Source organism: Helianthus annuus, chromosome 14 (assembly GCF_002127325.2).
Source record: "Helianthus annuus cultivar XRQ/B chromosome 14, HanXRQr2.0-SUNRISE, whole genome shotgun sequence".
In the NCBI taxonomy this organism is placed as follows: Eukaryota; Viridiplantae; Streptophyta; class Magnoliopsida; order Asterales; family Asteraceae; genus Helianthus; species Helianthus annuus.
Genome location: NC_035446.2, coordinates 158,562,484 through 158,574,823, shown reverse-complemented (window position 1 = coordinate 158,574,823; position 12,340 = coordinate 158,562,484). Strand labels below are relative to the sequence as shown.

The 12,340-nt window shown below is 38.5% G+C and overlaps 1 protein-coding gene across 1 annotated transcript in view; it reads right to left on the bottom strand.

The window, feature by feature from the left end:
• Positions 1 to 1,316: 1,316 nt before the first annotated feature.
• Positions 1,317 to 12,340, bottom strand: part of LOC118486592 — a 104,620-nt gene continuing 93,596 nt past the window's right edge. Inside the window, exon 3 of the mRNA XM_035983138.1 lies at positions 1,317 to 1,379. Within this exon, the coding sequence (XP_035839031.1) occupies positions 1,317 to 1,379 (63 nt within the window). The remainder of the gene's footprint in view (positions 1,380 to 12,340) is intronic.

Below are 12,340 nucleotides of genomic sequence, written 5' to 3'. Positions count from 1 at the left end.
TTCAAATGCTCGACATCGTGACATCGTTCAAAATCTTCTGCTTGAAATTGTTTGAAAAAAATTATGTATGTTGTCCTTGTAATCCGATTGGAATATCTAGATAGATTTCTAGATTTCTGTTGACTTAAATGATAAGAAATCCAAAAGATATTTGAGTTATCTATGAAATTAATATGTATGGTTATATATAACTTCATTTGGTGGCCATGAATATCATATAATGGATTCTGCAGATTATTAGCACCATAGATCCAAAAAGCATCTCAAGATCTTTGTTATTTGAGATCCTGTACAATTTTTATTTTATTTTTTTTAGGTACATGGATATCCGTTTTAATATCCAAATCCGTATCCGAATTTCGGATATCCGAAATTTCGGATACGGATTCGGATATTGAAAATAGCTATCCGAAATTTTCGGATATCCGAAATTCGGATATCTGAATTACCGGATATCCGATTTTGAACACCCCTAGCGTGAACAAATTAATCACCAAAACCGATAACCGAACCATAACCGACATAACTGAACCACTAATAACCGATAACCAATGGTTATGGTTATGAAATTTTGTATAACCGCTCAATCGGTTATGGTTATGGTTATGAAGCTTTGGTTAACCGATATAACCGAAACCGAACCGAACTTGTGATGTTAACTTTATATAATGGATTTGTGTTTTACAAAACCATATAGAGGATTTTTACTAAGATATTAGTAACAAAATGATCTTGATGTAGATGGCATTTATTTTGATAAAGAATTAAAGTGTTATGGCCATAATTGTTTTTGTTTAAGAATTACCTTATTAAAAACAACCCTAAATGGGTAGTTTAACCAAAAAGTTTAGTCTCCGTTATCTTATAAAATAGGCTCAAGCTAAGTTTAAATCGTGCACAACGCTATTTATTTCAAACCTTGCTTGGTTACTTAACCAAAATTAACCAAAACCGAACCATAACCGACTTCATAACCGATTAACCGTAACCGAAGTTTGGTTATGGTTATGGTTACCAAAACTCCATAACCGAACTAGCAGTTATGGTTATGGTTAATAGTAAAAACCGAACCAAACCGACCCATGCACACCCCTACCTTAAACATATTAAATTTTAGGTGTTTGTTATCACACCCCCCAACCGATGGTGGAATCATCGGGGTGCGACACTAGGCGAATCAGATTGCTCAAGAGAATCCATAACAACTATTATATGATAATATCTTTAATGCTTCATCATCCCATACTAACGAACAAATACTCAACAAACAGTCATTACAAATAACGAGTCTCATAAACAAAACATGATCCGACAACCTAGATTTTTATTTGTGGGATTCTAGACTTCCTATCTTGTTTGCAGCATAACAATCCATCAACCTGTCACATACGTTAAAATAAAAGTCAATAAATAAAGTAAAGGTGAGTACACAAGTTTAGCATAAGTATAGTATGAAAAGCGTTTACGCATAACCAACATGTAACACGTAACGGGCGAATCAAGTAACTATCACAATGACACTAGCTATCCACATGACTGTGAGTAGAGTATGCGTGACACATGTTCACCGAAGCGAACAAGTGAAGTAAAGTGTGTGATCCTTAGCAACCCCTGACTAAACAGGTGCTGAGTCCAAACTATAGTACTATCGTTGCTAAAGGCGAAAGGCAAGTCATCACTATATAACATAGCAACAAGTATTCAACTTATCACGTATAACATGCGAGAGTGGCTAGCGTTCGTAAAGCGTTTAAGTGTTGTGTTTTTTTATAGAGAACGTATGTAACACCCAAAAGTGCGTTAAGCGAAAAGGGTTCGAGTATACTCACAGTGCGCGTCTAAACAAGTAAACACGTTCTGAATGGATTGAAGGGAGCGTCGGATAAGCCTGCATACGGGAACATAAGCGTAAGTCCTCCAAAGTGCTAAAGCGGTCGAAAATCGAAGCGTCGGTGGGAAACAGAGGCTTCGTACGAAGCTGTTTCGTACGAAGGCGTGCCTTCGTACGAAGGTGGGTCTTCGCACTTGTGCAGCTTCCGTTGTCTAAATTGAGTGTCTTCGCGTCTGTCTTCAGAAAATCGAGTGTTCATCCCGCCAACCTTAAGCTACTGATTAAACTTAGAGTCAGAGAGGTCTTTGTCTGAGTCACGGATGAGAATCGGGCTGTGGTGTGTGAAACCAGTGCGTTCGTACGAAAGCAGTGCCTTCGTACGAAGCCATGTGTGCCTTCGTACGAAGGCAGTGCCTTCGTACGAAGCCAGGCTTCGCACAGAACAGTCCAGTTCACAACCGTGGCTGTTCTTGGTGTTCGGAGCTGTGTTTTCGCCTGAATCGGATGTATTTTCGAGTCCAATTCAAGACGGTTTTGACACTACCTCGTTCCACTATTTAGTGAACGAAATACATGCCGTTTTAGGTCCGTTTTAGTGTGAAGATCAAGTTTAAAAGGTTTTTGAAAGAGTTTTCACTTAGATCTAACACTTGGTGAGTGTGAAACCTATAGATTTCTAACTTGGGAAGCCGAAGCTAGGCCCAATACACTCGGTTAAGTGTAGATCCGTGATAGAATAAGAAGATTCAATGAAAAAGATGAAGATTTGTGTAGAAATAAAGAAGTTTAGATGAAAAAGTTGAAGTCTATATGAAAAAGATAGGAGTTTTAGATGAAAACCTTGAAGTTTGGATGAAATCAAAGTGATTCTTGTGGAAAATCGTAGTGGAAAACGTTGTGTAATCATGTAAAAATGATAAATCTTACTTGAAAACAATCGGACAGCAATTCGGTAGCATTTCGATATGAAATCAGCAAGTGAGTGAAATGGAGAAGGGGTTTGGCTATTTATAGAGATGGTGGGTTCACACAGAAGCACTCGTTCGAAGCTGGCTGCCTTTGTACGAAGGCAGTGCCTTCGTACGAGGCCAGCTGGCTTCGTTCGAAGGTGCTATTTTGTGTGGAACAATCCTCGGTTCGCGTATAGGATGCTTGTTTAATGCTTTTTGTGGCGTTAGTTGGTACTTTAAGTATTTTAGCGGGATATCGAGTGTAGCGTTGTGTTGCGTTGCGTTGTGATGCGATAAATCGAGTTGCGAGAGTTTGCGTTTGAGCGTGTAATAACCACATATAACATAATTAAACAAGTAAACAGACAAATAACACAATAACATAAATAAATCCGCGTTTCGAGTTTGCGTTGAGTTGAGTTTGTGTTGCGAGAAGCGAGTGCGAAGGCGAGAGTGGTTACCGAACAAACAAACATACTTGGTAATTAAAGTAGCATAATTTTATGTGATTCACGTTGCGTTAGCGTTGAGTGTTGCGAATATAAAGCATTTAAGCGTGCAGTGGTGCTGTGTGATGAAAATGTATTTAGTATAACACAAACCTTTATTTATATCGAATCTCGGAGTACAAAACGGTTACAAATCGAAGCAAGTAGCAAACGGATAACAATACGAAAAGTCGGATTGTTACATTTATTAAATCAAACAGGAGTTGCAACCAGAGGCAAAACTAGTGTATTAGGAGTCGTAGCATGGGTTACGGCTCAATCCCGTATTCGTAGTGCATTTTTTTAATTATTTTATTTTTGGTTTTATACAAGGGATACCCCTAAAAAATATGAGGATATCCCTAACCAAAAAATCGGATACTTGATATTACTAAAATCCTAATTTTTTATAAGCCAATCATTTTACAACCCAAAACTTGTAGAATAATTAAGCCCGAATGATTAGATAAGCCCAAATTAATTATAACAGAACTGAAAAGAGGCCCAATTGGTAAATAACAAAGATTAGCCCAAGACCCAAAACAACAAAATACACCTTTTTGATTATGGACGGCAATTTGGAAACCAAACGTCGAACAAAATACAGCTTCTGAAATCAACTTCGTCCCTGCTGCCTGAACTCTGAAGTGCTGGTTGTTGTCTGTTGAGTGCTGAAAGCCTGAAATCGTCCCTACTGGCCTGATGATCGCTGGAATCATCCCCGTTGTTTGCTAATTCGGAATTCACCTCCCTTTAGATCGCTCGAATCGTCTCTGCGTAGCCTCACGTCATCCCTGCTGATCGTTGACCGGCGTTGACCTTTGATTTGTGAGTTTTTTGATCCTTTTATTGCACGTAAAAATCTTTTTTTGTTGGATACCCCTAAATTAATGGGCTAGCTCCGCCACTGGTTACAGTTGCTTCGTTGAATGTGTCGGGTCGTGCTGCATCGACCAAATCGGACTCATGTTGGTTTTAGTAGTTTGATGACATTGGATTCTTGAATAATTTGATAATCATGGCAAAAATGCTAATTTTGTCTATAATCTCACGTAGAAAAACGGTAAGTTATCTGACATTACAAAATAGGAGTCTGTGAGACTTTGTCGATCATTGCAAAGAAACTATAATCCAAATATTGTCTATGTCTTCCTTATAAATGGACCAAATGCTTTCATTTTTATTAACTTAGTAAACTGTTTTGATCAAATAAGAAACAAAATTTATACGGGCATCTCGAAAATGTCTCAAAAGTATCCTTTATAATTTTAAATCTTTATTCCTTACCATTTGATTTTTTATGTATTCAAACCGTGTTTCCTTACCATTTTATTTTTTGTGTATTCAAACCGTGTGATACATGACTTTTAAATCTAGTATATGATATATCACTTGGTAATAAATTATTACTAGGGGCAATCCACCACACTTTGCTGCGGGGTTGTCATTTTTTGCTGTACTAAAAAGTGTATCTTTTGTGAAACATGCAGAAGTTTGTTTTAGAAATTTGCAGTATTGATGTGAGGCAACAAAGACGCTCCCTTTTAACATCCATGGGGTGGTTTAGCGCCCCCTTAAATAACAAAAAAAAATTATGATTGGTTGCTTCAAGGTGGTCCCCACTCTCTCCCCTCTAATGCCCGTTAACCAGTTGACCCCTCTAATGCCAGTTAACCAGTTGACGTTGCCTTCGTTAACGCCCCTCGATGGTGGGGGGGACCGGTGTTGGGGGCGCCATCCAGCCGAGGTGGCTGGGGGCGTTACCCCACATCGCCTGCCTTACAAAGAAGACAAGGACATGCATTTTTTTTCTTTCAAAAATCAACGTGCGGATGTTAATGGATATAAAAACCTACAAATGGCGTCTCTACTTGCCTTTCTTATTTTTTTGAATGGCAAAATTCCCCATTTTGAGCCATCCCAAGACTCGAACTTCCACCACATGATTGAGAATAGCACACCTTTACCACTCCATCCTCGTTGGGACTCTACTTGCCTTTCAATTAAGAACCGCTACAAACTTATCGTACTTGAAACCCTAAGGAAGCTCAATCGTGATTGGTGGGATGCTATTAAACAAACATGGTGAAGAATAAACTACAGAAACATATTTACCGTACATAATCAAATATGTTTAAATATCCAAATCACACTACACAAACAAATACGTTTAAATATCCAAATCACACAACATGAAAAAAAAAAGATGTTCACAACCAGTCTCAAAAAGGGGGAAAAGTAAAAGGCGTTTTAGATAAAACATATATCAAGAGGTGAAACCAAACTTTCGACGTACTCAATGGAGCGTATATCCTTGAAATAAAAGGTCTTGTGTACGTTGCTAAACTTAAAAATCCTGGATATTCTTTCAAAATGATCAAAAGTTTCCGAACCGTTGAGCATTATACCTGAACCTTTTGACGTGTCATAGATTACCAGTTGGATTGAGCAATTTGTCAAGAGAATTTTTGTGTTGCCCAAAATACAAACAGGGAGGAACTTGCAACAACAATCATCTTTCAAACCAAACGTGAATGAGTGTACTTTCGTCCACGAGTTCTCATCACACTCTTCTTTCATCAACCACATATCGAATCTAGTGGTACCAATGATGGTAATCACGCAAAGGCATCCGCCTGTGGATTCCAAAAGAAGCCATGTGTGTTCAAGTCCATTAGGTAGTTTTATCCTTGAAAATACCATCTCCTTAACATTGAGGGCCAAGATTTCAAAACAGGGATATTCATATATCACCCAATACAAAAAGCCATTTAGAAACACACCCACATCACCCCAGAACCAAAAACCCCGTTTCATGTATTGTGGCGTGCTCCACGAACTAGTTTTAAGATCAAAGACGTCCCATTTAAACCACAAGATAGGGGCAATAAATTCAAATCTAACAATCTTTAAGTCATGCATGGTCTCACCATGGCCAAATCCAAACACATAAGAGAACTTACATTCCGAAGAAGGTGGATCCATAACCACAAGTACATTGGATGCACAGGTTAAGGGATTGTATAGGATCAGTTGACAACTAAAGGACTTATGAGTAAGAGCCAAAAGCACAATGCCATTAAATGTCCCAACTATGGAAATTTCTAGGCCTTCCTGGTGTTGTGGGGGAGAAGGTATTCTGACCATGGAATGAGTCTTGTCTTTTACCGGTACGTTTTCGTCTATAGCAACAAGAGGCTTTAGTAACGGGAAAAGGACCATTCTACGTGATCTCGACTTCATAAAATATGGGTCGGAAATTAGACGATTCCAATGCTTTGACGTGCATCTGAACCGTAGTAAAGGCTTTCCTGGAAGTCGAGCAAGGATGTTGCGAAGGACGTCATCGCCTATATGGACATTCGCCATAGATTTATATTCCAGTGTTTAATGGCAACGGAAGGAAGGAGGTTCTTGCTTATAAGGAAACCCTACTTCAGTTTTATCTAAAATATGCTTCTTTAATTGATTTTAAATGTTAATTGAATTATGTTTAATTTTGGTTTGACGAATTCTAAAATAAGCTAAAGCCAAAAGCCTAAAACCTAAAACCAAAGCATGTAGCTTTTAAAATTTTTTGGAGCTTTTATTATTTTATGTTTAAAATACGATGTTATCCAAATTATTTTATTTTTGAAATATGATTTTATCCAAAGGAAAAAGTTGAAAATTTACCGGATGACAAATTTTTATCTTTGTTTTTTTTTTTTCAAATAATAACCACTTATAGATGAAGCTTCTAATAAATCAAATTTGCCTCTTTATCGTTATATATTATCAAAAAAAGTATCCATTTAAGTGCTAGAACTTACCACTCAACACTTACTACAGCCACTTTATCGTTATATATTAATAAAAAAATTTATCCATTTAAGTGATAGAACTTACAACTCAACACTTGCTACAAATTGTAGTTTTATGTTATAAAACTGAGATTTACACAGTTTGTATAGTTTTTCTTTGCTATATGTTATAAAACTGAGATTTACACAGTTTATATAATCTTTAGAGAAAAATGCTCGGATAGTCCCTGTGGTTTCGCATTTTTTCACCTATAGTCCCCAACTTTCTAAAATTACCTGAATAGTCCTCAACTTTTCATTTTTCGTTCCCGGATAGTCCCTGACACAGATGAAGGTTAGTTTGTTCAGTTAAATGGGTATGAAATGACAAAAATACCCTTGTTACTAAAAAAAGTATTATTAGTTATCTATTTATTTAGTTATCTAATATTAATATTGAAAGCACGTGGCCCACTTTTTACCTATCCCACCCTTTTCTTTCTCTCTAGTTCACCGGACCTCCACCACCTCCGTCGCCATCAACACTCAGCCACCACCGCTATCATCACTACCACAACCACCCCCGCCAGAACCGTTGCTATCATCACCACTGCCACAACCAACCTCCGCCATCAACACCACTGCCGGTCTTGAGCTTTTAGTTGCCGGTCTTTGCAGCTCGTCGGGTACCCTCCTGTTCTTTGCAGCTCGTCGGTTACACAGTAAATAACCTCAACACCAAGGGCAAAGTCTCAAACAGATCTATTGTCAGCAAGTTCTTGTGATTGTTATATATATGTATCACTAGCATGTAACGCCTCCTTACCCCTCTCACAACATTCAAACAAAAGATTCTCCCAAAATCAAAATCATCGATTACTTGTAATCGTTGAGAGAGATCCACTGTTCGATCTGTTTGTTTGTTGTGGATAGTTAACTTTGTGGCTAATTTCTTGATCAGTTATGGTTCCTCAAAACATTGGAATTCTCGCTATGGAGATTTACTTTCCTCCTACTTGTATTCAACAGGTATTGATTTTGTGTTTTGATGATCTAAGCATTTGTTGGTTATCTCGTACGGATTGAATTTGTTTCGGTATTTAGGTCTAAATCGTTGGTACAGAAAACGAAATGATGATGAAATTTGTTTTCTTTTTGGAGAATTTATTGTTTGTGTTTGGATTTAGATTAAAATAGTGAAACTGATACAGTTTGGGGTAGAAATTCTAGTTTGGTGACGGTTGGGATTTTGGGGTGGTGGTGTGGAAGTGTGAATGTCGTGATGGCAGGGACGAAGGCGGTGGTATTTTTGGTTAATTTCTGTATTTGATTTGGTGGAGAGTGACTATGACGGTGATGGTGGAGGGTGGAGGAGGGTGATGGTGGGTGAAGGTTGAAGATGAAGTGTGGTGGTGGGGTTTTACAAATAAAAATGAAGAAGATGCTCGAATAGTCCCTGTGGTTTGGCCTTTTTAAGGAAAGGGTATTTTTGTCATTTCACATCCTCTTAACAGAGAAAACAAACTGAAGTTAGACCCAAGGACTATCCGGGAACAAAAAATGAAAAGTTGGGGACTATTCAGGTAATTTTAGAAAGTTGGGGACTATAGGTGAAAAATACGAAACCACAGGGACTATCCGGGCATTTTTCTCTAATCTTTAGGTAATGTTTTAAAGTTGAATTTTAGCAAAGGAAGGGGCCAAAAACTTGAAATATAAGTGCCAATTTGCCAACAATTGGCAGAACCAATAGCGACGTAATGACAGATTAAATGAAAAGAAAAAACTGTTTCGTCACTTTTCTTCTTAACCCAATGGCTTTCATCCAACCCTTTCCCTACTCGTCGGGCTATACCCGCAATACCTGCGGCGGTCTGTGGGTTGCATGTAACACCCCGTGTTTTCCAAAGTCAAAGTCAAAGTCAAGTGTTGACTGTTATTGGAATTAAAGATTAATAAAGATTAATTTCATTTTAGTTTCATTTTGATTTTCATATTATTTGGAGTAAGTGTTGTATAATCAAACTAATCGACCGATAATCGAACTGTGAATCAACGACCGACTGTGAATGATAGGAAGTAACAATGCAATAAAGCTAATCAATCAATAACCAAGGTGAATCGAATCAATCATCAAGCTCAAGTGTGGGGATTTTAGTACTTTTTATACGTGTGTGTGTGCCTTATGTGTTACTTGTGCATGTTTACTTTTATATTAAAGTGTGTGGTGAATCAATCAAATCAATCAAGACTCAAAGGTGAATCAAACTCAATGGAAATCGAATCCGAAATGGTTGTAAGGATGCTTGTATGTTAGATATAGTAGTTGAGACTAAAAGTAATTTGATTAGGAATTCTATCATTCTCAAATCATCGTTCATCGAACTCGAAATATCAAAAATCGTCGCGAAACACTCAAAACCAGGCAAGCCAATCGAACAGGGCAACCTGATCGAACAGGCTAGCCGATCGAACAGGCTGTTCGATCGAGCAGCTGCTCGATCAGGGATGCTGTTCGATCAGCTGACCCTTTCCTCTTTTGGAAGCCTATAAATAGGGCTGTCTTTGTTAAACTTTCCACTTTTGGAAAAGCTCTGACCGACCAGCCTCTTCTTCTCACTAAATCTCAGATTTCTCTCAAACCGGTAAGTATTTCACTCTAATCCTTGTACGTTTTTGTTCATTAATCGATTCTCCACCTTTCTATCTTTCAAAATCTGAATTTCATCCATGAAATCACCAAGATCTAGGTGTTCTTGGGTGATGTCATCATGTGTTCTTCAAGAACACTAAGTTTTGACATCATTCCACCATGAATAACTTAGATCTAACCGATTTCCACATAAATAACCTAAAATCTTCCAAAGATCTTAACATTTCACGGTGGAAAAGGATTGGAAGATGGGTTTTCATCTATCTTTCAACTCTTTTACACTCAAAAAGGTGAAAACGAGACTTGAACCGACTTACAAATCAATCTAAACAAACACATGGTTCAAGATTCGGGCTTTACCGAGAGATATACCGATTTCGGGTTAAACGTTAAACTTAGGTTCCAAACCGTCTCTGACCGAGTTTGGGTGATTCCTGCTCGAGTCAGTAGACTAAGTAGGGACTTCAGTTTTGTGGTTCAACTCGTAGTCAAAATATCTCTAAAACATCAACAATTAACGGGAATAACCAAGTGTTAAGTGAAAGGTTAACCGAATCAAGAAGCTGGCCGAACGGCTAGGCTGTTCGATCGAACAGCCCAACCGAACGACTATGCCAGCCGATCGACTAGGCTAACCGATCGACTAGCACTTAGACCCACCAACTCACAAAGTGTAATATTGACGAAGTACTGTTCGATCGACTACGCTACTCGATTGTAATCATTACTACTCGAATCATGAGATACTACACTTCAACACTTAGACTTTTCGAAACATTGGAATGTCACCCGATCGAACATGCCAACCGATCGAGTGACATATTTGAGAACAATGAAGTGCTAACCGATCGGTTGGGCTAACCGATCGAACAGCTGTTCGAACGGCCAACTTGAAAGGTAGTACAAACCATCATACACAAACACATCCTTCTCATTAAAGGAAGAAACAATCCACTTGAAGGAACCAGCCGATCGAGCCAGCCGGCCGATCGAATGGATGTTCGAACGGACTTTCAAACCAATCGAACAGCCCACTCGATCGAACTGCTGTCCGATCGAATGGCCTACTCGATCCAAGTACATTGTTTACTTTTTCCGCATTACTCATCGTTGTGTTATCGAACTATGCAGGCTAACCTATTCTCAGTGCTCCCTTCAATCCACAACCAACCACTGTGAGTATACTCGATCCCTTTTTGCTTTCAGCACTTTTGGGTGTTACATACGTAATCTATCAAATTCACAAACAACACAAACTATTTGAACGCTAACCTACTTGCATGTATTACTTGTCTAAATGATTGCTGTTTATTATGTTTACACGTGGAGTGCTATCTGCCTGCTTTAGCAACGTAGTACTATAGTTTGGACTCAGCACCCGTTCACACGGGGGTTGCTAAGGACAATTACTTGCATGGATTACGGTGGTAATCATGTATTGCGAACTGTCTCGGACAGTCAACTTGAAGTCATTGGTATCGATGGTCCCATGTTGATAATTTACATGCATCGTTTGCCCTTGTGTACGTGCTTGGTTATGCGTAAACTATTCGAACTCTATATGCTATATCAAACTTGTGTACTCACCTTTACATTATATGTATTGACTTTTATTTTAACGTATGTGACAGGTGTTTAAGCTACTAGCGTGCTAGGGAAGCGAGGCAATAATAAGCTTCTAGGAGCCAGTGACCTTAGGACAGTGTCCATATACCTGCTCCAGGGTCATAATTATCTGTAGATCTTGTACTGGCACCTGTAGTCAGTGAGATCTATAGTTAGCCGTCTAGAAGTCTTAAAACAATATTTACATTCGGTCTGTAATAATTAAGATTTGAGTTGTCGGAACAGTTCCCATATTGTTTAGTTGATTTCTATGATAACTTGTTATTATTTGGGACACGGTATGGGACGTGTTATATAACTGAATTGTATGATAGTTGTTGTGGAAACTTCTGAACAATCTGTTCCGCTCAGTGCCGCGCCCCGATGATTCCGCCATCGGTTGGGGTGTGACAGATTGGTATCAGAGCCATAACTATAGGGAATTAGGTTAGACACGATCTAGTCCGGATCGCTGTCTTAGAGACCTAGACTATAGTTAGGAACCAAGAGACCAAGTTTATGTGCTTATTTTATGTTGTTTCCTTCTATTCTATCATTACATCCGAACTCCGAGCCAAATTTTGTAATTTGGACGGGATTAGGAGTGAAACCCACGAATTCCTGCCTAAATTACAAATTTTTGCCAATTATTTTGTGTGATTTTCTATCAACAAACGGGGGAGAATTATACCAAATCAGGGCTGAAACCCTTAATTTGATGAAAACTTTCCTCTAAATTTTCTTAAAACAAGGAAGAAATTGCTGAGCTAGGGGTGAAACCCTAACCTTGGCAGTTATTCCGACTTTATTTCATCTCGCCAAGGCAATTGACGGACTCCAACGACCTGAACTCACGAGTATGGCCTAGAATGCGCATGCATAATGCCCAAGAATCGAGGCAGAAACATGTCCCCTAGAGTCGAAAGTGACGACAAGTCAACTGTGAATAGTTAAATTGCCATGGTTAGTCAAAGTCTAGTAGCCGCAGACAATCCATTTTCCGATTTTAAGTGTTGCTTCGTTGATTTTAA